This window comes from Nymphalis io, chromosome 29 (genome assembly GCF_905147045.1).
Source record: "Nymphalis io chromosome 29, ilAglIoxx1.1, whole genome shotgun sequence".
Taxonomy (NCBI): Eukaryota; Metazoa; Arthropoda; class Insecta; order Lepidoptera; family Nymphalidae; genus Nymphalis; species Nymphalis io.
The window spans coordinates 4796134-4823512 of record NC_065916.1 but is presented as its reverse complement, the minus strand read 5'-3'; the positions used below and the strand labels follow the sequence as shown (position 1 = coordinate 4823512).

Sequence of the window (27379 nt, the reverse complement as noted above, 5' to 3'; positions counted from 1 at the left end):
ATCTAGCTGAGAGTTCGAGCGTGATGACGTCAGCGTAACGTTATTGTAAGTGTGCGTGAGATCGGTACACGAGCTCGCAAGTTCACGCATCAATTTTCGTGAGTACCTCGGCACTCATACCATAATTTTTAAACCCAAACAGCCTGTGAATGTCCCACTACTGGGCTAAAGGCTTCCTCTCCTCTTTTTGAGGAGAAGGTTTATATTTTTCAAACGCTTAGCATGAAATTCAATAGTGCGTTAGTAAATGGCAAATAAAAATATGTTTCAAATCTAAATATAAATGTCAATATGTCCGCATCAGTCTTAAGAAGACGACCTATCAACTGACCGAGCTCGCTCGCCGAATAGAAGTGCGACGTCTCCACGCCCTGCCAGTTATTGTTCTGTCGCTCGTAATTCTGCCAACCGCTGGAGTTCCTGTTCGGATCCACCTTCTCCTGGTAACTCTTCGACATTCTCTGCTGGTAGCTGTTCACTAGAGCCGTGACAGACTGTTTCTCGCCAGGATTTTGTCTCTCCATCGAACTCTTGTCGAAGGTGGACATTCTCTCTGAAGAACTTCGGTCGGTTCTATCGTATCTATCATTACTGTTTCCTCTGTCCATTCTTTCGGGAACATTCGAATTTCTGTCGGGAATATTCGGGCCTCTTTCCGGTATTACTGGGGCCCGTTCCGGGATAGTGGGAGGGCGGTCCGGAGGGCCTGAGAGTGGTAACGGAGGCACTCCACTGTCTGCTGCTTTTGGATGTAAATTGTGGTTAAGAGTAAACGCTATATACTTTGACAAAATGGCTGAATATATTTATACCTAATTAGTTTTTATTTCTACTACTTAAATAACGTCATCCACCATTACTGCTAAAGATTTTGACGTATCTGCAAACATGTTTAAGTGCTCTTAATGTTCAGCTATTTTACCGAAACAATCACAATACTGTAAAAGATGTATATAATATACTATTCTATGTAAATAACAGCCTGTAAATATCCCATTGCTGGTCTAAGGCCTCTCCTTCTTATATAATATACAAAGTATAAATAAAATGCACAAAGACAACAACAATCACAATTGCATTGACGACACATTACAGCCAAATAAAATAGATTTTTTTTTTCTTAACAATCATTCAAATAACTTCATTCATTCATCATTCATTCGTGTAATTCAATTTGTCGGACTCACCCTCGCGCTGTGACTTTATGAACTCCAGGTTGATGTCTCGACCGTTTGAGAATCTCGACCGACCCCAACTTTGCGAGGCGTGCTCCGAGTTCCTGTGAATAATTATTTATTATTAATTATTGTAACAGCCTGTGAATGTCCCACTGCTGAGCTAACGCCTCTTCTCCCTTTTTGAGGAGCAGGTTTGGAGATTATTCCATCACACTGCTCCAATGCGGTTGGTGGAATACACATGTGGCAGAATTTTAGTGAAATTAGACACATGCAGGTTTCCTTACGATGTTTTCCTTCACCGTCGAGCACGAGATGAATTATAAACACAAATTAAGCACATAAAAATTCAGTGGTGCTTGGCCGGGTTGAACCCACGATTATCGGTTAAGATTCACGCGTTCTTACCACTGGGCCATCTCGGCTTTTTTTCGTATATATATATATACATATTTACTTATTTATATTTTACTAGCAACTAGCAGAATCCGACAAAGCTTGACGTGTGGAACTACTCAACGAACAATTAAAATAAAATATTTCAGAAAACTTGTATAGCATTGAAGAACATACCTAAGTACCACCTCCGCGGCGTCTTCTTGGCTTGGGGCCTGTCTTGGTGGTAACGACGGTAGAACTGATGATTCTAGAAAGAAAAAAAATTAGTAACTTCAGTGTATGATCAATTAATATTATAACTCGAACGCGGAAGAGTAGCTTGCGAAAATATGACCCGTGGAGCTACTCTGTGTGTACAAACTCGAGAATCACCTCAGAAAACGCTCGTGTTAAAGAGTGATAAGCGATATTGACCCTAAATAAATAAAACGTTTCAAGAGTACACGCATCAAAACAGTATATCATTGTGGCAGTTGTCAACATTTCACAGGTGAGTAATGAAGTGAGTTTTTACAGAATAGCATTGCTGAAATCAGTTTTAGCGTTTGAATGTACACTATTCAATGGATAACGTAAAGTGCCTGACTGTGAATGTCCCACTACTGGGCTTCCATTTCTTTTGAAGAGAGGCTTATAATCACACTCTAACACGTTACATTATTCCACGTATTCGGCTTTCGTTTGACACACACAGGTTTCCTCCCAATGGTTTCATTCACGAGCAGATACAAATTAAACACATGAAAAGTTCTGCAATGTCTACCGTCTCCGAATAAGATTCATGTAAGCTGCATTCGGGGCACCTCTTTACTAATTAGACACAGCTAAAATTGTTGCTATCTCCTACTCGCTTGTGAGGTTTGAGAAGGACACAAGTATTTGCGCCCCGTGGTATTAATATAAGCGTTACTATGGATTTCCGTTGTAGCGGGTCTAGCTAGCAGTGTTGGTGTTCACTAACCGATTTGTCGCTCAGCAGGCCGGTCGGCGGGTCGGTCGGCGGGCCGGTCGGCGTCGGCGCTGCCGGCGCGCTGGCTGTCGCGGTGTTGCTGCAGGATCTCGGCCTGCGTGCGCGGGCGCCGCTGCGGCTCCGGGGACGACGCCGCCGACGACGACGACGACGCGTTCCTGTTCCCGGCACGCACATTATGACCATCAAAAATAATACTTTTCAATTTATGGTTAAAGTTTTGTGTTAAAATCACATACAAACACGGCAAGCAGCTAAAACAAGCTCACATCCTAGTTTGATCCATTTGGTTCAAAGTAACTCACTGCTGTAATCGTCTCCTGATGTCCGCGGTGGGGGACTCCCCGGGCGGAGTGTAGGGCGTCAACTGCAGCTGAGGTGGCAACTGCGCGTGGAAGGCGATCTTCGCGACCCACTCCCTCATCAGGTCGCGGTTGGAGCACGCGAACAGGTACTCCGCGCCGTCCGCGCAGGACAAACGGAACACGTTCGCACGTTTCGTGTAGTCGCCGGCCGGGTCGCAACGGGCCTGCAATATAGTCCATACTTCTAGAAACTTCGCACACTAATAGATTGAGTGAAAACGTAGAAACATTTTTTTTAAAAGAAGTCGAATACAATACAATATTTCCTTGTATTTATTCTACATTCTGGTTGAATAAGAAATCGTTCCCTGTTCACAACGCGACGGAGGAGTTTGACTCATCATTGAAGAACGAAGTCCTCATTTTACTTCCGACTGAAGAGAGGAATTTCACAGAGGATATGATTGTTGCAGTGTTTTGTTATTGAATTATGAGTGTCAACTGAAGTCACTCACAGATAGCACTCATCTAACTTATGACCGAAAGCTTTCACGCTCACTCACATTGAGGATGGCGACGGGCGGCGCGGCGGCTTTGCTGCTGGCGAAGTCCAGCTCGTCGCGGAAGAAGCACAGCAGCTGCCCGCACAGCACGGAGTAGTACGCGCGCCACGAGCGCACCGTGGCGCGCTTGCCGCCGCAGCCCGCCTCCTGCTTGCGCTCCAGGTGTCCTGGGGACATGCATACATTAGAAGGTCACCACTTTCCATAGATAATGTAAGCAATATTACGTATTAATACTGTGGTATATCTCTCGTGCTTGTGGAGTACGCGATGTATTTTATATCATGTTAGGAGTAAAAAAACTATTTATTTATGATTTAAACGCTTTCAATGGCTCAGTGTTCGACGAAAGCTCTTATCTCGAGTAATTTGAGCTTATTTCATAAAGCTGCTACAATGCGAGGTTTCTCACGACATTTACCTTCGCCGTCGAGTACGCAGTAATGTATTTGTAATCATTCGGCTATACCTTCTATCTCTACGGGCGGCAGGTCGTCCGGGCGGCGATGCCTGCGGAAGCTCTGCGTGCGACGTCGGGTCGTGAACGATGGAGTGCGTTTCGGAGTTTTAACCACCTGTACAAACATATATATTCCTTAAATTAAACGAAAGCTTTTCTTACTGGTGGTAGGGCTTTGTGCAAGCTCGTCTGGGTAGGTACCACCCACTCATCAGATATTCTACCGCAAAACAGCAATACTTGATATTGTTGTGTTCCGGTTTGAAGGGTGAGTGAGCCAGTGTAATTACAGGCACAAGGGACATAAAATCTTAGTTCCCAAGGTTGGTGGCGCATTGGATATGTAAGCGATGGTTGACATTTCTTACAATGCTAATGTCTAAGAGCGTTGGTGACCACTTACCATCAGGTGGCCCATATGCTCGTCCGCCTTCCTATTCTATAAAAAAAAAAAAAAGAATAAAGAATCTATTCGACATTGTAATTAAGGCAGTCAGTCAATATTATATATTGTTTGAGTCGATATCGATGTTATGTACACTTATAATTAATATATTGCTCAGAAATTGTTTATATATGTGTGTGTGTTGTGTGTGTATTATGTAATATATAAATATATGTTAGTGTGCTTATAAAATAAATATTTCGTTTTTGTTGACACTTCTATTTTGGGCCTTATGATGATAAGGATAAAGACCCTCATTTTAAAATAAAATGTATATTTAGATTAAGAGTATTTTTATGTAAGAAAGGGCAAACGGGCAGAAGGGTCTCCTGATGGAAAGTGACTACCATCGCCCACGGACACCTGCAACACCGGAGGACTTGAAGGTGCTGGTGAAGGTTTGAAAAAGTACTTCGGTAACTTACGCTCATGCTCTCGGCGCGCTTCACGTTGGCGTCGGGCTTGGGCAGGCGCTCGAACTGCGGCGCCGGACTCAACGTCTCCTCCGAGGACGCCACCGTCACCCCCCCGCCGCTCAGTTGCCGCTCCACCTGGGAGATGAAGATCAGTTTAAATACATATTTGGATATACAAATAAGGTTTATGAGTTCATCTATCCATAGACCATATTTTTGCGTAATTTGTGCAAAAAAATAAATGTAATAATGATATTGTCTATGGGATATGGTAAGCACTGGTCTACTACTACATATATATAAATATTGGCAGTCAATTTTATCGTCAAACTGAAAGCCCACTAATCGCTTCACTTACCAACATCGGCCGTTGCTCCTGCAGCTGTCCAACAGGCCTGGTCTCCTGCATCTCAGTCTCCCTTCGCCTCTCCTCCGTGATCCTCTCCATTTCCCTCCTCTTGACCTGCTGGAGACGGTCCGCCTCCTGCTTCTCGGCTAACCTTTTACGTTCCTCCTCTTCTTCGTGTTTTTGGTCTTTAAATGATTTCTCGATCTACAAAAGATAATTATCAAAATAGTATCACGTAAACGTAACACGAATCCTTCAAAATAAATAATAAATATACAATATCACCCAGAGACAACTTATGTTCAACAGAGCCCGGAGACAAAATCGCAGGACACTGCGCGAACTCACCAGCGTGATCCTCTTGAGCGCGAGGAACTTGTCCCGCTGCGCGTCGATGGTCTCCTCCAGGTCCCGGTGGCGGTTGATCAGCTCCTCCGTCTGGGCGAGGCTGTCGCCGTACTTGCCGTCGCGCACGAGCGGCACGCGGCTGGAGATCCAGCGGTCCAGCGCGTCGGCGTCCCGCAGGAACAGCAGCGCGTCCAGGTGGTGCTCGTAGATGCGCGCGCGCGCGGCCCACGCGGCGGCCAGCGCGCCGCGCCGCGCGCGCAGCGAGCCCACGCGCGCGCGCACCTCCTGCCACATGAAGTGCCCCTCGCGCACCAGCTCCTCGCCTGCGGGGCGCCGGGTTACTGACTGCGACTGCCTTCGGTCGGCCGCGCTCTCTGCCGACGTACTCACCCTCGGCGTAGAAGGTCTGGAAGCTCTCGTCTTTGGCGTCCATCTCGGCCGCGATGTCCTGGTGCCTGGCGACGAGTCGCTCGGCTCCGGCCACGTCTGCGCTCAGATCCGGCGCCGTCACCTTCGCGAGCGTCTCGTTTGTCCAGGCCCTGGGGCATTATCAGAAATGTAGTAAATATTGTGGTAAATTAATAATGTGATAATTCACTAGGGAGCACCTGGTCTGTGCCAAGTGTTTTTAGATACCATCACTCGCACAAATAATTTGAGGATATATAATTCATTTAATAAAAAAAACCAAACCATATTTTTTATTACAACCACGACATAATCCACACATGACCGTCTGGTAACTGCCTAAGGTCCCTGGTCACACCGATCTCGACCCTGAGCCGTCGCTACTCACATAAGCTCCTGGTACTTGTCGAAGTACGCCTGCAGCTGATCAGCGAGTTCTAATTGGTGTTCGTTGTGGGCAGCTCGCTCCTCCAGTGCCGCCAGAGATTCAGTTACGTCTTCTAACTTAGCAAGGACATGCTCCTTCGCGTCAGGGAATGCTGCACCCAATCTGATAAAATAATAACATTTAAAAGATATCATAATATTAATATAAAAATAAAAGCCTAATGTAATGTATACATAACAATATTATAAATGTGAAAGTCACTCTGGCTGTCTGATACGTTACCAAAGCTAAACAAGTAAGCGATTTTTATCAAATTTGGTACGAGAGAGCTACTTTTTTTTATATACTACCTGTCCCACTCTCTCATAGCGTGGGCGAAAACTAGTTTCATATAAATCAACAAGCATGAAAGGCTGATATGGTTTGGTGAGGCCAGCCTGCGTGGAAATTACTCAGACATCAATTCAAGACTGAAGAGTGAATGCGCCTGCGATAGGTGCAAATGTCTCATCATTTTATATCGCATGGTTGAAAGCGCATTGAAAGTTTTGATTATTGCAGTATCTGTGGGCTTAGGAAACCAAATACGAATAAATAAATCAGTTTGTAATTTATTGACGTGAAGTTCCTTACCTCTCTGCCTCTTGTGTAAGGTGTTGGTGCTGGTCACGTATAGCTTGTAGGTCAGCTCGTAAGGCCCTCAGCTGGTGCAGCGCTCTCGGTAGCTGAAGCGCAGCCTCCTTCTCCGCCACCCAGGCGAGGGTCTCCTCAGCGGAGCGGTCGAATTCATGCACTTGACGAGCTCCAGCCAGAGCCTGTTTCAAGTTAAGACAATGTTAAAGATGCTTCATTTTTCCATCTTGTCGGTGGGTCATAGTTTATCTGGTAAGTCAGCTCACCTCTTGCCTAGCGATTGCCAGTTCCTTAAGGTCATCCCAGAGACCTTTGATGTCTTCTATCCTCTGCTTCACTCTGTCCGCCTCCGGGGTGTTCTCTTCTAGAAGCACATTACCCGCCTCGCATACCGCCTCTATGCGACCTTCGTTAGCTGTAATAAAGGCGACATTACCTCATTAATAAGATCAGAATATCTTTAGTTATCAAGTACCGTTATCCACTATGCTGTTTGCTTTCCTAACGAGATATATTTTTTAATTCGGATGCAACAAAAACAATCTTACACTGACAGCAATTTTTATTCCAAATATTACGTAGTCCTAACATAATGAATTAGTTATTTAATGATTAGCAAATAACGCTTACCGTTCAGTTGGGTGAGGAAGTTGTCGAAGGCCTGCTGTAGTGTCTCCACGTGCTCCACGTCCAGGCCGTACTCCTCGCTGGCCGCGGTGGCCATCTGCTCACCGATCCATTCTTGCACTTCCTCGAATTCCTGGACGAACCTACGGACGAGAAGATTTTTTTACACTTCTGTTATGTTATTGCAAACCATTCAAGAGTTGCAGATTCACACAATGAAGTAATAATAAATCAATAAAGGATTTCTACTAGTGAAGACCAATGTTAGCAAATAACGAGCACTTACTTGAAGTATTTCAAGCTCTGCTGCAGGCGCTGCTGCCGTTTGGCGGATAGCAGCTTGGTCTCCTCGTAGCTGGCCTTCAGCTCCTCTAATTTCTTATTCACCTGCTCGTCCTCGGAACTGCGTTCCTGTTGATCGGTGGACGTAATTACTATTATATAAAATCTCCACGAATTGTAAAAAAATAATAGTGTCCCACATCTGGGTTGTTTAGAGTTATATTTAATTATTTATTAACAACAAAATATTAATGTTTGTTTTTATTCTTGATACTCATAAGCCTTGTCAACTAACAAACATAAATTCTAGACAAACTAACATTTATAATTAGAAAACACATCAAACCTAATAAAAAGAAAAACAAAAAAAAAACAAAGTAAAACAAAATAGTGCACAGGTTTCGCTAAATAAAGCAAAACGAAGCTATTTTTATATTGTGCGTATTATGAGCGCATATACGCCTATATACCTGTAAAGTTTTCTCGAGCCTCGTGAGCGTGGGCTGGAAGGCGGTCAGCTCCCTCTGCTGCGATTCCAGTCGCCGCATGAGCGCCAGCACGGACTCCTCGTCCCGCCCGGCCTCCGCCCCCACCAGCGCCGCGCGACGCTCCGACACCCACGCCTCCGCCTCCCACACCTCGTTCAGCAGCTGCGGCCAGGGCGAAACTCACTCCACGTCCTCACACGTTCGTCTCGATACAATTATCGAAACGTGTAAAGCCATAGAACCGAACAAGCGATGCGACCGCTCACCTGCAGCAGCTCGCAGCGCTCGCGGAGCGCGGCGGCGCGCGCGGCGGCGCGCTCGACCCGCGTGCGCAGCGCGGCGCGCAGGTCCCGCGCGCGCGCCTCCAGCGCCGCGCCCGCGAAGTGCCCGCGCCGCGCCAGCGCCGCCGCGCGCGCGCACACCGCCGACACCGACGCCTCCCTGCGGCCGCCGCGGGCGTTAGTGGCGGCTCGGGAGGGGTAGATAGAAAGGGCGATGACCGTTTGTGAAGGCGCATAGCGTACCTGCCGATGATCTCGGCTTCCAGCGCGAGGTGCTTCTTGAGCAGCGCCTGCGCCTCCGGCAGGGTCGCGCCCGCCTCCTCGGAGCACGCGGCCGTGGAGCGCTCGGACAGCCTGCGCGCGCGAGTAGCGTTACCAAAATATTTTCACATATCCCAACTATATTCTTATGAAAGTTATTTTTTTCAAAAATGCATTTCATTATTGGTACATTCTTATAGAAGACGGTAGCTTTTTCGGGTCAAAATATACTTTTAAAATTATATATCATGTTAAAAAGAATCATCGATAAATAAGGCATGCGCCGTGTCCAGACTGATGAGCGAGAGTACGTGAAGCCTCACCAGCTGAGCTCCTCGTCGGCGTCCCGCTCCCAGCGGTGGAGGAGCGCCGCGTCCTCTAGATTATCTCGACGGATCTGCATCGGCTCTTGCAGTTGGCGGTAGCTGTGAATACATTTATGTCACCGATCATTCCATTTTCACATGGAATCTTATCGCAAAAAGTGCGAAATATTAACAGGCAAACGTTTTTGAAAATTTTTACGTTTAATTATATATTTTACCTAAAAAATGAGCTGTCAATATTCCATTTATTATTTAAAGCTCTCACCGTTTGACGGCCTGGTCGGCCTTTTCGAGTATTTCCTCCGCCATGAAGTGCTGGTTGTCGGCCAGTTGCTGCGCGGTTTCGGCCAGTTGCGTAGCCACATCGGCCTTACCGGCCACCGCCGCCTCTAGCCGCGTGTGACGCTTCAATAACGCTTGCACGGATGACAGGTCCTTGCCTGAAGAAAAATACAGTTCAATATATTTGTTTTTTGTATTTTACCTTCATATATGTCCCCCTGACGTTGCTCTACTGGCTACATAATAAATATCTGAGAAATTTGGAAGATTGCAGTGTTAACAATCCCGTGACTCGTGAAGTACGTGAGCCGTGAATCCTGCGCTTAAACTCTTACCATTCGCTTCGGATTGCGGTCCCATCGGATAATGAGAGCGAGTTAAAAGAGAATATGTCTGTGTTTGCGCACAATCTTGAGCATTATAATAGCGAGACTGAAATCATTCTGAAAATTATCATCAATAGGTCAGAATATCATAATTTGTATCATGAGTCTGTAAACGAATAGCTCACCGTGGTCCTCGCTGAGCAGCTGCGCCTCCACATCGTCCAGCCAGGCGGTGAAGTCGTCCAGCCCGCGCAGGTACACGCGCGCCTGGTACGCCTCCTGCAGCCTCTCGCGGCGGAGCTTCGCAGCGGACTAGAGGCACACGAAGATATATGTAAGTTAAACAGCGATACTATTCGTGCATACATCATATTCATTTGCTCCAATAGATTATATTAACGACAAAATAATATCGAAATCAGAAATAAATAAAATTAAAATTGTTTTGCTGTCCATACCGACATTGTTTCTTTATTGGCAAGCGTTATACTAGCTCTGACATTTATGTTTTAAATCTATTCACGTACCATAAGATCGCTCCATAGATTCTCGAGATCCTCGACGTGTCTCGCGATCTCCTGCGCAGCGTAGTGCTTCGCTTCTGTCGATACAAGATGGCAATTGTTAAAATTAATAATAAAAAAATTGTAAAAAACAGAAAGTAACAGCCAGTCTGCGTCATCTCTAGAGAAGGTTTCGAACCACCACGCTACTCCAACGCGGGTTGGTAGATACGCAAGTGATAGATTATTATGCGAGACTTGCATGCTTCTAACAGACTAAAGAAGCAATCACAAGATTTGTTTTTTTATATTTAGATGGTACCGATAAAAGGTGGTAAGCGGTACGTGATCGCCTCTCACCTATCAAGTCCTCCCCGGTGGCGGCCACGTCGTCGATTCGCTTCTTGTTCGCGGCGAGTTCAGATTCGAAGGCCGCGTGCTTTTGGATCTTGCTTTGAAGATTCGACAGCTCTCTGAAAAATTACATAGTTTTTTTTTATTAATCAACCAATCAGTCGAAACGAATCAAATTATGGTAGACTAGTTTCCGCCAGCGGTTTGGCTCGCATGTCAGAGCGATAAGGGGCTTCCGGTTTGTGGTGCCTTATGTCCTTTTCCGTAACCCGGACAACGTGCTTGCAAACAATCAAGAATACTCAACCAGAGTAGGAAAGATGTGAAAGCTTATAAAACAAACTCACTTGTGTATTTATACCATTTGGGATAAGTTGGCGCAGCGGTCACGTGCCGCCAAAAATTATTTGCAGGAGGAATCATAAAAAAAACTATAAACAAAAACAGCAAAACGAAGACAATCCAGAGAATTGTTATTGCGCCCGCACAACAACAGCAAACATGGTTGGTTTACAATTTCTGCTCAGAGCTCTATTTTAAATCCTGAATCTACACCGACTTGCGGGTGAAATGTTTCATTATTAGAACTTCCATTTACGTGCATTTATATTTGTACGTCACCTGTAGTTGGTGTCGGTGGCGATCTGCATCTTCAGCTCGATCCATTCCCTCTCGTGCGTGAGGTCTCGCAGGAACTGGTGCAGCTGCTTCGACTGCTCGAGCTTCAAGCCACGGAGTTTGCACCGCTCCTGTAAACATTCAATTACTTTAATATTGACTGAGCTGATTATTATATCACCATCTTCAAGGTGAGTAGTGTTGTGCATAGGTCAGGTAGTATAAAGCCGGTACTTGCCTTGAGCCTGTCGGCGCGCGCGCGGGCGTCGCCCACCCTGCGGTCGATGTAGTGCGCGTGGTGGTGTCCGCCCGCCACGGCCGCGGCCGCGAACTTCTCCAGCTCCACCACGCGGCCCGCCTGCGAATCCAGCAGTTTGCCGAACTCCACGTGCTTGCGGATTAGCATCTCCACGGCTGAGGAAATTGTATATTGAAGCAAGTTCGAACCAGACGCGTTGACACTTATGGTATCAATATTATGGCTATTTTATAAAGGTTGATCTACTTACAATCCAAGTTTTCTCCAAGGTCGTCGTTGTTCAGGAAGGCCTCCTTCGCCGCGAGCCAGTCCTCCACTAACCTCGCCTGTTCTTTAAGAAGCTGCAGCTCGTGGGCCTTGGAATAAATATATGGAAATAACAGCATATATTTACTCGTAGATTATGTCTTTGTATTGTAATTTTTCTTGGCTAAAGTCAATAAGTCCCAACCCAACCCGAAAACCCAATAAATTTTTAATGGTTCCAGGGTGTTTTGATCTGCAGCCTTATAAGTTACAAGATCGGTTCTCATTTTTACATTAAAATTTAGTTGATCGTATACCTGTGTTAGGTACTGTTTCCTCTGCAGCCAGGCTTGGTCCAGGGTTGAGGAAAGTTTCTCAACGCGCTTCTGCTTCTCAGGGTCCTCGGCCTGCTCCGCTTCTTTCAAGAGCGAAACGATTGTCTTCTGACGGCCGTCGATTTCAGCCTATGGATTTGTTTTAAGAGTTTCTTTAACATAAATGCGGAAATAGTTAATTTAAATTAAAATATTTGTATGTCAGTAATATAGTGACCAAACATGTATATTATGTTTAAATTAATTGAATTGAATTATTTAATTGTGATATAATGAAATATATTTTGAAAATAAATTAAAAAGCACATATGCATTTTATTCGGGTTTTTATGACGACCATACGGTTGACGGTTATAATTGGCCTGATTAAACGTACCGTAGAGGAGAGACAAAAAAAACTTAAAGGTGCTCTCGACGGAAAAACTACTACTGCAGTTACGCTTACGCACATGTAGCAATGAAAACTTAGATTTTCGTGACAATGAATTGAATTTGTCAATTATATCCAAGGGAGATGTGACGTCACACATACCTTTCTCTCGTGGTGCTGCTCGAGCTGCGCCTCCGCGTCGGCCACGCTCTCGGGCTCCGCGCCGTCCATGCGCTTCACGGTCTCCGACACCCACAGCTCCAGCTCCTGTCGACACGAGCACGAGAAAGATACACAATAGAAGATAACACGACGACGAAGAAGATTTTTTCCCTCCCTAATTTCAGAAGGGTGTTCAGGGGTTCCAACGGAGACTCCCAACCTTGACGTTTTCCTCAAACTTGTGCTGCGCTATCGCTTCGTCCAGCATCCTGGTCCGCTGGGCCGCGAGCTGCTGCAGCTGGTCCCAGGCGCCGTCCAGCTCCGACAGGCTGCCCTCGATGCGCTGGGCCTGCTGCGGGTGGCTGCGCGCCAGCTGCGCGGCCCGCGCGCGCAGCTCGGCCACGCGGCCCGCGACGGCGCCCGCCTCGGCCGCGCGCGCCTCGTGCCGGCGCCGCAGCTCGTGCGCCGCGCTCAGCTCGCGCCCGCACTCGGCGCTCGCGAACACGGCCGCCTTGCGCGACACGCGCGAGCGCGTCTCCTGCACGTCCCTGCCGCACACGCGTTCAATATTATTGCCAAGTATACAATACTTCGCGAGTGGTTATTGCGAGTTGAATAGTTTTCGTTTCAGAAAAATATTAAGTAAATTTTTTATGTTATAAAATTCTGTAATAAAAATAAGTTATATTTACGAGTACGTTGAATTATATCATAGAGTATGTTCACTTCACACGAAGTAGCAATTTCCTGCCCAAACACTATCGTCACTCACCTATTGAACGAGTGCAGCTGCAGAGCGGCGGTCAGTCTCTCCCGGTACTGCTGCAGGGCTCCGCTGAGGGCTTTCCACTTGCTGAGGAAAGCATCGCGTCTTGCGGCCACCGTCTCCGCTTGTTGAGTTGGTCCCTACGGAATAAATATTATTCTAACCACCACTAGTTAGACCGAAAACCGTGCGGTACCGCATTAAATATTGTTCAAATGAAGATTGTTGGGTACAAATGTGGCAAAAGACATGAAATGTGTTCCTACGACAAATGCCGGTTTCTTCACAATGAAATTGAATGATCCTTGCCTGGATTTGAGTTAAAGATCTTCGATTAGAAGCTACAAATTTAATACACTGGACTATCGCAGCTGTAATTGGCGGTATGAATGAGGTTTATGTTATTCCATTCTGTGATCATATTACAGCGTACCTGTTGCAAGAGCTTGTGCGCGAGCGCCTGTATCGTCCGCACATGCTTGTCATCCACCTTCATGTCACTGTCCAGGTCGTCCAGCTTGCGCAGCAGCGCTTCACAGTGCTCGTAGTCCCTGCCCGTCTCGTTAGCTTGGACCTGTGTATAAGCAAGTATACATTCAAATTACTGAAGAAAAATGTTTACGAGATCTGCAAAGTATATAACCTTTTTGTATAAAAAAACAAGTCATCGGTGACCGGATTTGAGAGTTTCCCGCCTTAAGCACGAACAATAACATAATTTACTTTACTTATCAATTCTTGTTGTTATTATATATTATCTGCCTGTTATTGAATAAATCTATTGTAAAATTAAAGATTGGCAATGAGAAATCAAGAGTTTTAATCGACTTCATTATGTCTTCTTACGATAGAAAATAAAACCTTACCATCATTTCCTTATCCCTGATCCAGGCCTCAATCTTGTCCAGATGTTGGTTGAACTCCAGGATATCCTGTGCCTCCTCTAGTCCTCGGCCTGTGATTTTAGATAAAAAAAAGCAATGATATAACAAAATTAAAACAGACTAATGCAAAATAAGTACTTCCGATTTGGATTGCAGATGCTAGAAGGTATAATTTTACCTCTTTGTTCTGTAGCCGTCTCCAACCTCTCCCAGTCCTTATACAGCTCTTGTAACTGCTTCTCAACCTCCGGGTCTGGGGTCAGCTGGGTCGCGAGGTTCTGGATCTCTTGGAGTCGTGCCTTGTTGGCAACTAGCTCAGCCGTGAACGCTTGGTGCTTCTGGAGCTTTTTGATCTTGTCTTCTAGATTTGTTACTTCACCTGGAATCAGGTTACTTTGTATTGCAAGCATTTATTTAACTACACATGATATTATGTGTCGTTAATTACAATAACTCTCTACAGGAGTGTATTTTATTCCAGGTATTTAAAGCGCCGGACTCACCGTGATGTGCGGGCAGCTGCGCCAGCTTGTCCGCCACCCAGCCCCTCGCCTCGGCCGCGTCCCGCGCGAACTGCGCACGCGCACGCGCACGAATGAGCGCCTCGCGACGAGCGGCCGCAGACTCGTACAGCTAGTTAGTGAAATATATGTAAATATTTATAAAATTACATTACAATAAAAGTGACAGCCTGGAAATGTCGCACTGCTAGACAAAGGCCTCATCTCTTAAAGGGAATGTTTCGATATACACACAAGTGGTAAAACTTCATCTGACACATGTGCGGGGTTCCTCACGATATTATCTTTATCCTTCCAAGCAGGCGAACAATGGGGTAAGCCCGGATTTTAACCAGCGATCTTCAGTTAAATTGAGGTGTTTTAGCTACTGAACCTTTTCGGTTGATAAATATTGATCTTCCCAGAAGCGATTGTAAATGCGCGATCCTTACCTTCTTCCTCCTGTCGTTGATGTTCATCAGTTCGTCCGCGATGCGCTGGCTCTCCACGTGGTTCTGTTGCAACAGCTTGTCACCATGGCTGTTCAAGGTCGTCAGTTTCTCATCCTGATGCATTCGTTAAGATTAAAATTCTTATAGAATATTTATTGCATTAATTAATAATTATTATAATTAGTTAGTTAGTTCTTAGTTCCCAAGGTTGGTGGCGCATTGGATATGTAAGCGATGGTTGACATTTCTTAGAATGCCAATGTCTAAGAGCGTTGGTGACCACTTACCATCAGGTGGCCCATATGCTCGTCCGCCTTCCTATTTTATAATAAAAAAAATATATATTATAAAATATGGATTATTTGATTTATTTATTTTAGTAAGTGGACGAGTATATGTATATACTCAGAGGTCAATACATCGTAGCCATAGTTTGGGTTAACAGTGGCTCTCTCGTTTTTCAAATCGGAACAAAGCAATACAAATATACAATATATTGCGTATAAAATATTACGTCTTAAACGCATGAAAAGTAGCAAAATAATAAATTATTCTGAAGAATATATTAGTTATAATGTTTTTGCTGACCATACGGCATTTTTTTTTTCATATTTTAAATAATAAACACATCCTCACCTGTGTTGCGAGTAACTTCTCGAACGCCTCGTGTTTCTTGAGCTGGTTCTCGACTTCCTCCACACTGCTCGTCGGTGATATCTCACTGCCTATTGAAAATTAAGTAGAAATATAAGTAAAGTCAATAAATGTTCACAGCAGGGAAAAGGTCTCCTGTGCACTGGAAGGTTTGGAGTTTTTCTGAAGAGCATGAAAACTTTGGGTTGTAGGAGAAAATTAAAACGCGCTGCCAATGTGGATTGGTAAATAATATAATGATAATAATTACCTTACGGTTCTGTCTCTACCGTATTTTCGTATGTACCGTATGTATGTAATTATTTCGGAATATTTTTTATGATTCACTCACTGAAGAAGTGACATACTATATTATGCTGTTTGTATATTAAAAGGTCCAATTCTTAAGCACAAATTAATAGAATCAATTGCGTGTTTGTGTGCGTACTTAGCGCGGCCTCCTGCGCCGCACATAGGTCGTGCAACTGCTTGGCGTCACGCAGGAAGCAGTGCCAGTCGATGAGCTGGTCTAGCGCCACCTGGCGCGCCGCCCACGCTCCCTGCAGTCGCGCTCGTTCTTCCAGCAGGGCCGAACAGCGCTCCTCGATTTCCTGTCGACATATTACTATAAAAGAACGGATCGGGGCAGAGGTCAACGACTTCTTCATGATAAGACGTCATCGCTGCCTTAAGGATAGTAAAAGATGTTTCAGTCGCAATTAGGTGCGTTATGTATGCATAAGACGTGGGCACCTGCGCGGCGGGATGGCCGTCGTCCACCAGGCGCTGTCCGGCGTCGAGCGCGGCGCGGAAGCTGTCGTCGCGCGCGTCGACCTCGGCGCGCAGCGCGTCGTGGTGCGCGCGCTGCGCCTGCGCCGCGGCGGCCGAGCGCGCGCCCCCCGCGCCGCTCATTTCCCCGCGCAGCGCACTCGACCACGACGATAGGTCGCGCACCTGACAGTGAGAACACGTTTTATGAGGATAAGTCCTGCGTCCAACCAAAGCGATTTTTACTATAAGATATACCTAAGACAATACTGACCTCCGAGAAGAATTGGTGCAGCTGTAGGTGCTGGTGCAACAGCCTGCGTCGCTCGTCTGCCGCGCTTCGCAGTGCGGCCCAGGCGTCCGCGAGGGCGTGCTGACGCAGCGCTATCTGCGCTTCATTGCCGCCGGGGCACAACCGCTGCAGGCGGGCACCTTCCTCTTGCAGCACCTGGTAAAGAAAAGATTACATGATACATTGGCGTTCTTAGGAAACATGTAAAAGTCGTAGCCAGAAATTTCAGACATAATTTTTTAGACGATAGCAAAGCAGTCGTGCAATAGAAGTAAATAAAATATGATGTGACGGATTTCCCCGCAGTAATCACCTGCATCTGAGCATCTATCGCCGCCAAATCGTTTTCAGCTGTATCGTGGTCTCTCAACAGCGCGGTAGCTGCTCGCAAGTCCCTAGGTGGAGGCGGCGGTTGGAGACGAGCCTGCCGGTCGGCTGCACGCGCTAGTAGCTCGCTCGCATCGCGGTGGAAGCGATGTATCTCGCCCGCAGCGTGCAGGCGAGCGTTACGCGATTGTATCTGATCGACGAGCCGTTGCCAGGATTCTCTGTAGAAAGACGTCGACATTAATAAACTAAATCGATGTGCTGCCAATGTGAATATAATATATATTTTCCAATAAATTTTCTCCAGTTAAGCATTAAGCTTGCGTTATGAATGGGAGCGAATAGTCTGAGGGGCCAGGATTGAACTTGCAACTATTCAATCGCTTAACGGCTCGTGTACCGGACGATAATGATTTTTTATTGCCTCATTGGTCTAGTAACTAAAATACACGGCTACAAATTCAGAAATTATGGTACAGAATCAAGAGACAGATTAATTAGAATTATTGGATTTTTCATCGTCATCAGATTATGATAGTGCTGTGTGAAACTCAGTTATAGTTGAGTGAGTTTGAACTCAAAATTTTTGGTTAAGATTAACGTGCTTCAGTTACCGAGACATCTTGGCTCACAAAGTTCTATTATTTTGAAAAAAAAAAAGTTATTAATTTACTCACCCGAGTGCTTCCTGTCTTTTCTCAATGTCGGCGATGTAGGGGCTCTCTGAAGCGAGCAGCTTCTTAGCCAGCTCTTCGCACTGGTTGAAGCGTTCCGCTCCGCTCTCGACGCGGTGTCGGAGCTCCTCGAATTTGGAACGCAGGATCTGTGAAAAATAATTATACAAATCTTAACATATATATTGTTCGGGCAAAATACGTATATAGTTTGTAATTCAATAGTAATTGTTTAAAGGCAGATAACTGTTGGCACCAGACTTAGGAGCAAAGAGTTTTGTTTGCCATTTCTAACATTTCGGAAATTATCAGTCACAATACACTGGAGGATATACAAGTCTCGCTATTTAGAATTTTTAAGTATTTTTTCTTGAAGAGCAGTTTCATAAGCGAATGAGTTTGTTTCTTACCAATAGGTGCTCGTAATCCTGCCCATAGTCTTCGCTGGAGGCGGCCGCGTACTGCTCCTGTATCCAGCTCTCCAGCTCCGCGCTTTCCGCGAGGTACTCGTGTCTACAAGTTTTTCGTTAATATATTATTTTATTTTAATTTGTTGTTAATATAATATTAAAGTAAGTATGAGAGAGAGCTTCTTTTTGGTAAGACTTATAATCCACTACCATTATATATAGTCTTAATAAGTAATAGCTTTTATTCGAGACCTCATCCTCGTTTTTGGGAAGGGTAGGTGTTAGTTATAAAAAGTGGCGTATGTTCTTTCTCGGTGATCAAGGTTGCTTCATACTACATTCATCATACATAAACTTCATCAAAATCGCTTCAGAGGTTTAGCATCAGTATGTTCCGCTGAAGAAATCAGACTCGAGAAGGCACCGACCTGCAGACGCTCTCGACGAGCGCGGCCTGGCGCAGCGCGGCGCGGCGCTGCAGGCGCGCGAGGCTGTCGGCCAGCGACGCGTGGCGCGCCAGCAGCGCCGCGCCCTCGGGGTGCCCGCCCGCCGCCATGGACGCCGCCACGTGGCCCATCTCCGCTATGATGGCCGCGTACGTGTCCAACTCCAGCTCGACGGCCTGGTGGATAATTTAGACATATTTAATGGTGCGTGGTGTCGTATGTCGCGCTACTGGCATTAAGTTATCTCGTTTCTTCTAGAGAAAAGGTTTGAAGCGTATCAAATGATGAACTTCAAGTGCGGTTTTGTGGAATATATGATATATGTACATTTGGAAAAATTTCCAATCCAAAGGACCGTCTCGGCCCTTGTAATATATTCTTACTTGAGCAAAGGACTACTATTGGCTGTACTATATTCAACGTTATATATAATACTAACTTGTCTTAAGTAACAAATGAATGCAGCTTATGAGTAGCATCCTATATAATATTTTTTTTTAAATATAAGTTTTTTTATTGATACTCTCTCAGGTCTCTCACCTTGTGCCTGGTCAGCAGCTGCGTGGCCCGGTGGCGGTCGTTGCCGACGTCGGCGGACGCCAGCGCGGCCGCCTTGTCTGCGAGCCAAGAGTCCACCTCCAGCGCCTCGTGCAGGAACTGCTGCGCTTTCAGCGCTGCTTCCAGGCGAACTGCGCGTTCCTCAGCCGCTTGTGACACGGCGGTGTATTCTTTTTCCAGTTGATTGCAAAGTTCTTTAATCTGAATCCCAATATTAATGTAAGTTGTATTGTTTATACGCTTATAAACTTATTTTTTTTTTTTAATATGTCCGGGATGGCAAATGACTCTACTCCACCTGATGGTAAGTGGTAGTAGAGTCCAAACGCGACGACGGCCAGTACAGTCGGGAAGAATGTTCTGTACTAGCCGTCACCGCCTAGCCGGCCCGCAAGATGCCTCTTTTTTAATTTCGAATTATTATTATCTAACGCCGGGTCGAATCGCATTTAATAAAATAATAAAATCAACAAAAACTGAAAACGGTTCGAAGGTTTTAATTGAAAAATTTTTGTCGCGTTCAAGTAAAACAGAGGCGTAGGTAGGTTAGGTAGGAGAATCGGGGGACTCACCTTTTGCGCCTGCGGGTGCGCGTGCGCGGCGTCCTGCAGCTGCAGGTCCCGGCCGCGCTCCAGCACGCGGCGCACGACGGGCGCTCTGCCCTCCAGCTCGGCGCGCAGCTTGGCGTGCTTCTTGCCAGCCGCCTGCGCCGCCAGCAGGTCGCCGGGCAGCGCCGACGACGACGCCGCCGCCGCACGCTCCGACACCCACGCCAACTCGCCCACTACCTCTGCCGCGAACTTGTGCAGCCTACAATGCGACACAAAATCAGTACATATGTAAACGGAATCACAGTGTATAGATCATCGATATTTAAGAAGCGATGCACTGACTGTAAGCTGTCCTCGAGCGCTCGGCGGCGCAGCTGTGCCTGCGGGCGCAGGTCCCGCGCGGCCTGCCGCAGGGCGGCGCAGTCGCGCTCGATGGCGGGCGCGTCGAAGTGTCCGTCGGACACCAGGTCCCCCCCCTGCGCCGACAGCGCCTCGGCGCGCTGCTCACACAGCGACAGCTCCTGCTCCAGCGCCTGATACACAGATACGTCATGAGTTATTAACATTGTTATATAAATAAATACATTGGTATGTCATTCAGCCATTATACAATCATCTGTACGACGCATACCTGATGCTGAACGAGAAGCCGTTTGCAGGAGCGTAGATCTGATCCCAGCTCCTGACTGCTCAGCGCTCGCTCTAACTCCGACAGACGAGCCTTCGCGTCCTCCACCGACCTGCAGATGATTCCATACATAATGTTAATCCGATGACTTAATATAAAAAAGACCTCCCCGTTAGGGGAAGATTTGGTGTTATTCTATCGTGTTGTTCCAGCTTGCTATATAAAGAGTTACGTTTCAGGTTGCCTCACTTTGTTGTTGTTTTTTGTTTTTTATTCAACACTTATGATGATTTATTAATAAAAATTAGGCCCTCGACAAGCCAGGTGCTTGCCAGTTATAGCCCTCACATATACTAGCCATACCTTAGCATCCTACGTCTTAACTTTCATAAATGATAGTTCACAATAAATGTTGTCGGATAAACTCTAATGCGAAGTCAATTTCATAAATAGTTAATGTAAAATAGTATCAACTCCGTTCAAGCCACAAGATATCCTACACCAGTATGAGTCTCACCGTCGGAGCAGTCTCTGCTGTGAGGCCTGCCTGAGCTTCCCTCCCTTGTCTCTGGATGCGGTCAGCAGCGTTGCCCAGGCCTCGCGCAGTTTCTGCAGGCGCGACGATACCACCGACGCACGCGCACTGTCCGACTTCTGCAGCGACTCGCCAATCTGAAGAAGGAAAGAATGAGGATTATCCTTTTGGTTCGAAGTGCGCAACATAAAATCGAATCATACATACGTATTGTAAAAGACGCCATATTGCAGCTTTATGCAGCTATACGTGAGGCCCAGAATGGCAACGATATATATGATAACATTAAGTTTTAAACAATTTACTTTTTATAAGAACACACAGTGGTTCACTTAAAATGAGATGCAAAGCACTATTACATGTATTTATAAAAAAAAATTGATACTTCAGATTAATAGACTTCAATACCGTTTAACCGATCACTATAACAATATGTGCAATACTAGTATTTTTTTGGCGACGATTTTTATGTAACGGTGTTCACTTTCTTGTAACTTGCCACTAGATGGCGCTGCAGCACATATTTTGAGACGGTCAACTACCACAGCTAATAAATGCTAACAATACGTACACTCTCCACGTTTCTGAGCTGTTTCTCATTCGCTTGCAATTCTCTTTCGAACGCTTCGTGTTTTTGCAATTTTCGCTCCAAATTTGCCAAATCCCTGAAAATAAACTTAAATGTTATCGATCGTTTTGAAATAACAAGACCAGCCACTCATATCATCGATAAGAATTAAATAATTAGAGTTTATTATTAATATGATTAAATCATAATTGTACTAGCGTCCAATTATTTTCCTATTAATAGATCGGACGCGTACCTGTAGCTCTGGTCGGTGGCCGTCCGCGTCTTGTCGTCGATCCAGGCCTGCAGCTCGTCGGCGGCGGCCACGAACTGCTGGTGCGCCAGCCCCGCCAGCAGCGCGCGCCGCGCCTCGCCCGCGCGCACGCGCACGGCGTCGCGGCGCTGCAGCACGCCCGCGCAGCGCACCGAGATGCTGCGGAACGAGCCCCGTTACTCCCGTGTACTCGCCGGCGGGCGGCCGTCTCCGCTGCAGTTACCGTTCGGCGGCGTAGTGCTCCGGCTTCTGTTGCAGCAGCGCGTGTGCTCGCTGCGCGAAGGCGGTGGCGCGCTCGTCCTGCGCCGCCAGCCGCGCCTCCAGCTCCTCGTGTCGCTTCAGCAGCGCCTCCGCCTCGTCCACGGACGACTGACACACGCACGCACACAGTTAGCGCAGTTATATGAATATGTATACATATACATTTTTTAGTACGTTCATTTTTATGACAGACATATTTAACCACCGATAAAATAATAATAAATTAATCTTTCAAACAAATCGAAGCGATACTTTTATATAGGGGACAAAAAAATTGCATTGTACTAACACCACAATGTTGGTACTCGAGGAAGGCCTCGTGGGCTCCGCTCGAGGCATCGATCTGATCCGCCTCGCGCTGGAAGCTCTGCAGCTGCAAGCACTGACGGAGGTACTGGTCTTTTTCCTTCCACTCTGAAAAAGTTATAAAAAATAAAATAAGAAGTATTTCATATTTAAATGCGAATATAATTATTAGTACTTAAAAACAGTCTTTAATTTATTAACTTAGTCAATGTTTTTATTTTATCCATTTCTTTTTTATTATATACATATATTATTGTTTTGCTGTTTGTTAACTGTTTAAATCTTCATAATTATTATTTATAATTTACAAAATTTCTTGTTTACTGTCATACATGAATTAATTATAATAAAAATAAAAAATAAATATTATAATATTTCAAAAAGCATCGAAGCCTACTTTCAATTGAAGCTTTTATAAAAATAATTTGTAAGTGCCAGGAGGTTGCAGATTTGTCTTATATATAGTTATGTTATATAAGTCTCCAATAATTATTTTCTTCTTACATAAACGCATTCCACAGATGCCGTGCCTTTAGTGTGTCTTTTCTAATATATTGATTGATTTTTTGATGTACCTTAATATTTTTATTTCAGGACAGCATCACAATCCTAAGTTTTGGCTTAATAATGACTATATATTTCTATTGGATCGTAAAGCGGAGTTCATTCGGTATATACCCTTGGCGATGGTGGCCTGGTCTGCGGCGAGTTGTCGCGCGGTGTCGGCGACGTCGGTGAGGGCGGGGTTGCTTCCTACCAGCTGCTGGCCCAGACCGATCACCTCCTTGAACCTGCAACCACACGATATACCATAATTTTGGGTCATTTACGAAAATTTAGTAGTTACGTTATGTTATGACGTCACTATTACACGGTAGTATGCGCAAGCGATCCCGTGTCGTCCCCCGAAAAGACGGAGTGGGTGCCGCTGGTTTTTTAATCGGTATTCCGGCGCCTTCAACGCCGGCGAGTCCCATCTCACGTGGGGGAAAAGCGTAAAGGAGTTTTTTCAGCGGAAAAAATAACGTCACTATTAACTCACGGCCAACATAAATGTGTGCCAATTTGAACTGCCTCATTGATTAAGAACTCTGCTTAAACTCTGAACAGCGATTTATATTCTTGGATTTGACTAATAAGACAGATAATATTTTCTTTATTTGTCGCAACTATAATATCCCTCGCGCAGTTCGTTACAAGTGAGAAGTAGTGACGTCACGGATACTGACTCGTCGTCGTGTGCCTTGATGTCGTCGTGCAGTTCCTGGTGCTGCTTGAGCAGCGCCTCCGCCGTCGCCACGTCCTTCGCGCACACCTCCTGCGACACCTGCTCGCGCACTTTCTGTTGGACACATACATAAAGTTGGTTATTAGATTGAGACGGTATTTGGTATTATTTATCTATAAACAAATAAGGGTTAAGATATATATATGCTAATAAAATAAGCACAATATTCTGAATTGATCTTATATCTTAGTCATTAGGTACCTGAATCCAGTCGTGCAGCTGCTTGGCTCCGTTCTCGAAGACCTGGTGTCCGACGGCGCTCTCGAGCCGCTCGCGCCGCTCCGCCGCCCGCGCGCGGCACAGCCCCCACGCCTGCTCCAGCTGCTGCTGGCGACCCTCCACGTTGGCGCGCTCCGCCGGGTACTGGGACTTGACGCTGCACACAAAAACGGGTCACATGTATATAAATATAGTTCGGACAATATTTTAACCTCATTCATTTTTTTTATTCGGAGTACAAGAAGCTCGAGTGCAACTATAATGAATTGACAAAACTCTAGATATGGTGATGTAGGGGGACCCTAGGGGGGCTAGTGAATATATTTTGAAGCTGTGTCACGGACACAAATGAACTAAATAAATCTAATAAAATTTAACGTACCAGTTAACACGCAACCATTTTAAAACGCTGCATGTAAAGACAAGACAATTAGAACAGGAACAGATTGTCTAAGATAATACGCAATGGATACCTAGCGGTGCGTGCGTGTGTAATGGGGGGGGGGGGGGGGACTCACTCGTCGGCTAGCAGCGTGACGGTGTGCACCTTGTCGCGCAGCGGCTCCAGCTCTCGCTCGAGCTGCGCGTGTCGGCGCTGCAGCGCGCGCACGGTGCGCAGGTCGGCGGCGGGCGCACTGCTGCCCGCCAGCTGCTGCTCCTTTTCCGACATCCACTCCAGCGCCTCGTCGCACGTGCGGTTGAATAGCTCCACGCTGTGACGTGCAGTAGTAACAATTGTACATTTAGTCTTCATGTTATTTAATGACATCATTTACATTAGGCTACTGAATTGTTAATTCATATGCTATCTGTACCTGGACGCTCCTTCCAGGCTCTTCTCTTTCTGCTGCTTAAGCCTGAGCAATCTCTCCCACTGCTGCCGCAACTGCTGCCTCCTGGCGGTGGCCCGAGCGGCTTGGCTATGATTGGCAGCCACCAGCTCTTCTGCAGCTGCGTCGATGCTCTCCAGCCGCTTGGAAGCCGCGGAGAGGTCGGTTACGAATTTCTGTAAAATATGTTAGTTACATGACTATTTTCCATCTATCATTATATAACCAGAGGTCAGAAGTTACAATAACCATTAAGTCATGTAAGATACTAGTGCAATAATCTTGATAATATTTCGAACGTTACAAGAGTATTACCACTATAAGTATATAAATATAAATAATATGTAATAATTATAATATATAAATTAAATAAATATTTGATATAACCGACGTCAGTACCAAGTTTTACTATAAGCCGTCGCATTGTTCGAGTCGGTCTGAGCGACGATCATCTGAACAATAGCGCGATGCAGATCAAATCTTAAAAAATTAGCCTTCACGTACTCCACACCTCACCTCATATTTCCTCTTAGCCGTGTCGACGCTGTCGTCTCCATCGTCGGTGCGCAGCATCTTCTCCTTCTCTTTGATCCATTTGTCGAAATCGTCGCACTCAGCGAAGAAGCTGTATAGCTTGATAGCATCCTCAAGTTGGAGACGTCGAGCCTCGGACAGCTTCAGCAGTTCCTCTGTGTCATTAAAAGTATTGTCAAAACGCAACATTCGCCACATATATAAAAACTTAATGCGTGGGTGTCATTCGGTAATAATTAGATTTATTCCTTGTTTATAATTGTAATTGTACGTATCAGGAGCATATTGCATATAATGAAGAGCACGACTCACCGTACTCGTCCTCGATGGTCTGCATGCGCACGCGCACGGGCGGCAGGCGCGCGGGGGGCGGCTGCGCGCGCGCGCGGCGGGCCGGCTCCTGTCGCCCGCGCCGCACCTGCACCACCTGCTTCACCAGCACCGTCTTCTTCACGCGCTGCACCGTGCGGACCTTCTCCGGCCGACGAACTTGCACCTGAAAACGGATGTCACCTAGTTACTTACGTACATTCAACTTCAATAACTAGAATGAATGTCTTGAATCCAGTGTTTTACGACCACATCTACTGCAAAGTATGGCTTGGAATAAGCTCCATACACTTCCATTAAAAAAGAGGTCTTAGACCAGTAGCAGGACACTTGCGAGTTACTTTATTACAACGGACGTTGGAGATTAAAAATATAACGCAGTATTCCTTATCAAAATATTATATACTCACGGCTACAACTCTGGGCTCGATCTCCCTTACGTAGTTGGCGGGAACGAATCCGTCGGTTCTGTCAGCTTTGCGCACCGACCACCAGTCGGGGTTGGTCTTGCTGATGAGGAACATAACCTCGCCCTTCGCTATCGTGATGCCTTGACCGCTGAACGCGTACAGCGCTTTCACCTGCGAAATAAAATAACATTTCATAAATATCATTAATATGATGTGATCTTCAACGAATGAGTATTTATTAGAATATCGCTTCTGACAAAACCTGATGTCTTTATTATATTTTTTTTATTAGAAGAACGTTTAATATTATCTGTTTTTTTTATTAGTAAAAAATTAACAGCAAGGTGTAAATACAACATGACACGTCCAGCACGCACGTGTTTCTAAGGAAGTTCTAGTGCATATGCCATCGTGTATACCTGCGGAACACTCCTCTGTTCGGTGACGTTCCGATGCTCGAGTCTCTCAACGGGCTCCTCCTCCCAGACTTCGGTGGGCACGAGTCTGGACTCGTTCACCCACTCCTCCTCCTGATCTAGACCGGCGTTCGCTTCCACTTCCGTCGGGAGCTGGAGTTACATACATCATATCGAGTAAGAAAATTATAATGACCAAGGAAATGTCAAAAGACGCGTCATTGAATTAAACTCGGAAATGTGTTCTGACATTGGCAATATGTATATTGACAATGATTATTTTTTGCGTTAAAGTATAGACGAAGGTAAGTTAGTAAAGCATAACACATGTCTGCGTACCTGCAGCGCGTCGATGCCGCGGTCGAGCAGCGCGCGCGCGGCGGCGGCCAGCGCGCTGAGCTCGGCGCGGTGCGCGCGCAGCTCGTCGTGCAGCGCGCGCTGGCGCGCCAGCAGCGCCGCCGCGCCCGCCGCGTCCTGCCCGCAGTCCGCGCTCGCCACCAGCGCGCGCTTCTCGCGCATCCACGACTCCGCCTCGTTCGCGTCGCCGTAGAACTGTCGGTTACGTAATGTTTACATATATCAGTGTGATGCCTTATATGTGTGTCCGTAAGTCTTTGAAGATTTTCAGCCGTTATCGACTGAAAAAATATTGTAATGAGTATATATTACTATCAAAGCTGTATTTGCAAGTTGCAATAAAGGAAATCAGATAGTAAGCTTTTTATAGAATAACAATCCCCCCTTTAAGTTTTCAGTCACGGAAGCCTCACCTGGTGCGCCTCGGCCGCGTCGGCCAGCTGCTTGTCTCTGGCGTCGGCGAGCTCCTGTAGCAGCTCCCACTGCGCGCTCAGAGACGCGAGGCGGCGCTCTATCTCGGCGCTCTTGGGATGCTTAGCTTCGATGAGGCTGCGGAGCGAGAGGAACATTAGCACGGGTC

General features: G+C 46.1%; 1 protein-coding gene across 5 annotated transcripts in view; it reads right to left on the bottom strand.

The window, feature by feature from the left end:
- The window catches only part of LOC126779433 (spectrin beta chain, non-erythrocytic 2), an 87256-nt gene that overhangs the window by 5903 nt on the left and 53974 nt on the right, over positions 1–27379 (bottom strand). For 3 of the 5 annotated variants that reach the window (XM_050503354.1, XM_050503349.1, XM_050503350.1), the window contains 64 exons: positions 27213–27348; positions 26782–26994; positions 26446–26595; positions 26027–26197; positions 25599–25782; positions 25269–25441; positions 24738–24928; positions 24441–24635; positions 23905–24079; positions 23645–23757; positions 23094–23206; positions 22399–22523; positions 22072–22217; positions 21831–22007; positions 21578–21671; positions 20989–21143; positions 20475–20583; positions 20186–20376; positions 19865–20102; positions 19275–19493; positions 18717–18910; positions 18289–18391; positions 17882–18027; positions 17191–17425; positions 16860–17033; positions 16571–16771; positions 16266–16428; positions 15821–15909; positions 15185–15298; positions 14736–14865; positions 14411–14611; positions 14215–14303; positions 13782–13922; positions 13355–13488; positions 12803–13130; positions 12583–12687; positions 12033–12179; positions 11720–11825; positions 11449–11624; positions 11214–11341; positions 10599–10711; positions 10263–10336; positions 9921–10047; positions 9393–9567; positions 9125–9226; positions 8784–8894; positions 8526–8700; positions 8242–8421; positions 7776–7900; positions 7493–7632; positions 7129–7277; positions 6863–7044; positions 6230–6391; positions 5824–5972; positions 5434–5756; positions 5095–5289; positions 4746–4871; positions 3885–3990; positions 3416–3582; positions 2853–3076; positions 2539–2705; positions 1752–1824; positions 1188–1279; positions 332–742 (listed from right to left, as the gene is read on the bottom strand). In XM_050503354.1, coding sequence (XP_050359311.1) covers positions 332–742; positions 1188–1279; positions 1752–1824; positions 2539–2705; positions 2853–3076; positions 3416–3582; positions 3885–3990; positions 4746–4871; positions 5095–5289; positions 5434–5756; positions 5824–5972; positions 6230–6391; positions 6863–7044; positions 7129–7277; positions 7493–7632; positions 7776–7900; positions 8242–8421; positions 8526–8700; positions 8784–8894; positions 9125–9226; positions 9393–9567; positions 9921–10047; positions 10263–10336; positions 10599–10711; positions 11214–11341; positions 11449–11624; positions 11720–11825; positions 12033–12179; positions 12583–12687; positions 12803–13130; positions 13355–13488; positions 13782–13922; positions 14215–14303; positions 14411–14611; positions 14736–14865; positions 15185–15298; positions 15821–15909; positions 16266–16428; positions 16571–16771; positions 16860–17033; positions 17191–17425; positions 17882–18027; positions 18289–18391; positions 18717–18910; positions 19275–19493; positions 19865–20102; positions 20186–20376; positions 20475–20583; positions 20989–21143; positions 21578–21671; positions 21831–22007; positions 22072–22217; positions 22399–22523; positions 23094–23206; positions 23645–23757; positions 23905–24079; positions 24441–24635; positions 24738–24928; positions 25269–25441; positions 25599–25782; positions 26027–26197; positions 26446–26595; positions 26782–26994; positions 27213–27348 — 10220 coding nt within the window. The remainder of the gene's footprint in view (positions 1–331; positions 743–1187; positions 1280–1751; positions 1825–2538; positions 2706–2852; positions 3077–3415; positions 3583–3884; positions 3991–4745; positions 4872–5094; positions 5290–5433; positions 5757–5823; positions 5973–6229; positions 6392–6862; positions 7045–7128; positions 7278–7492; positions 7633–7775; positions 7901–8241; positions 8422–8525; positions 8701–8783; positions 8895–9124; positions 9227–9392; positions 9568–9920; positions 10048–10262; positions 10337–10598; positions 10712–11213; positions 11342–11448; positions 11625–11719; positions 11826–12032; positions 12180–12582; positions 12688–12802; positions 13131–13354; positions 13489–13781; positions 13923–14214; positions 14304–14410; positions 14612–14735; positions 14866–15184; positions 15299–15820; positions 15910–16265; positions 16429–16570; positions 16772–16859; positions 17034–17190; positions 17426–17881; positions 18028–18288; positions 18392–18716; positions 18911–19274; positions 19494–19864; positions 20103–20185; positions 20377–20474; positions 20584–20988; positions 21144–21577; positions 21672–21830; positions 22008–22071; positions 22218–22398; positions 22524–23093; positions 23207–23644; positions 23758–23904; positions 24080–24440; positions 24636–24737; positions 24929–25268; positions 25442–25598; positions 25783–26026; positions 26198–26445; positions 26596–26781; positions 26995–27212; positions 27349–27379) is intronic. The other 2 variants (XM_050503353.1, XM_050503355.1) reach the window with 2 other exon arrangements.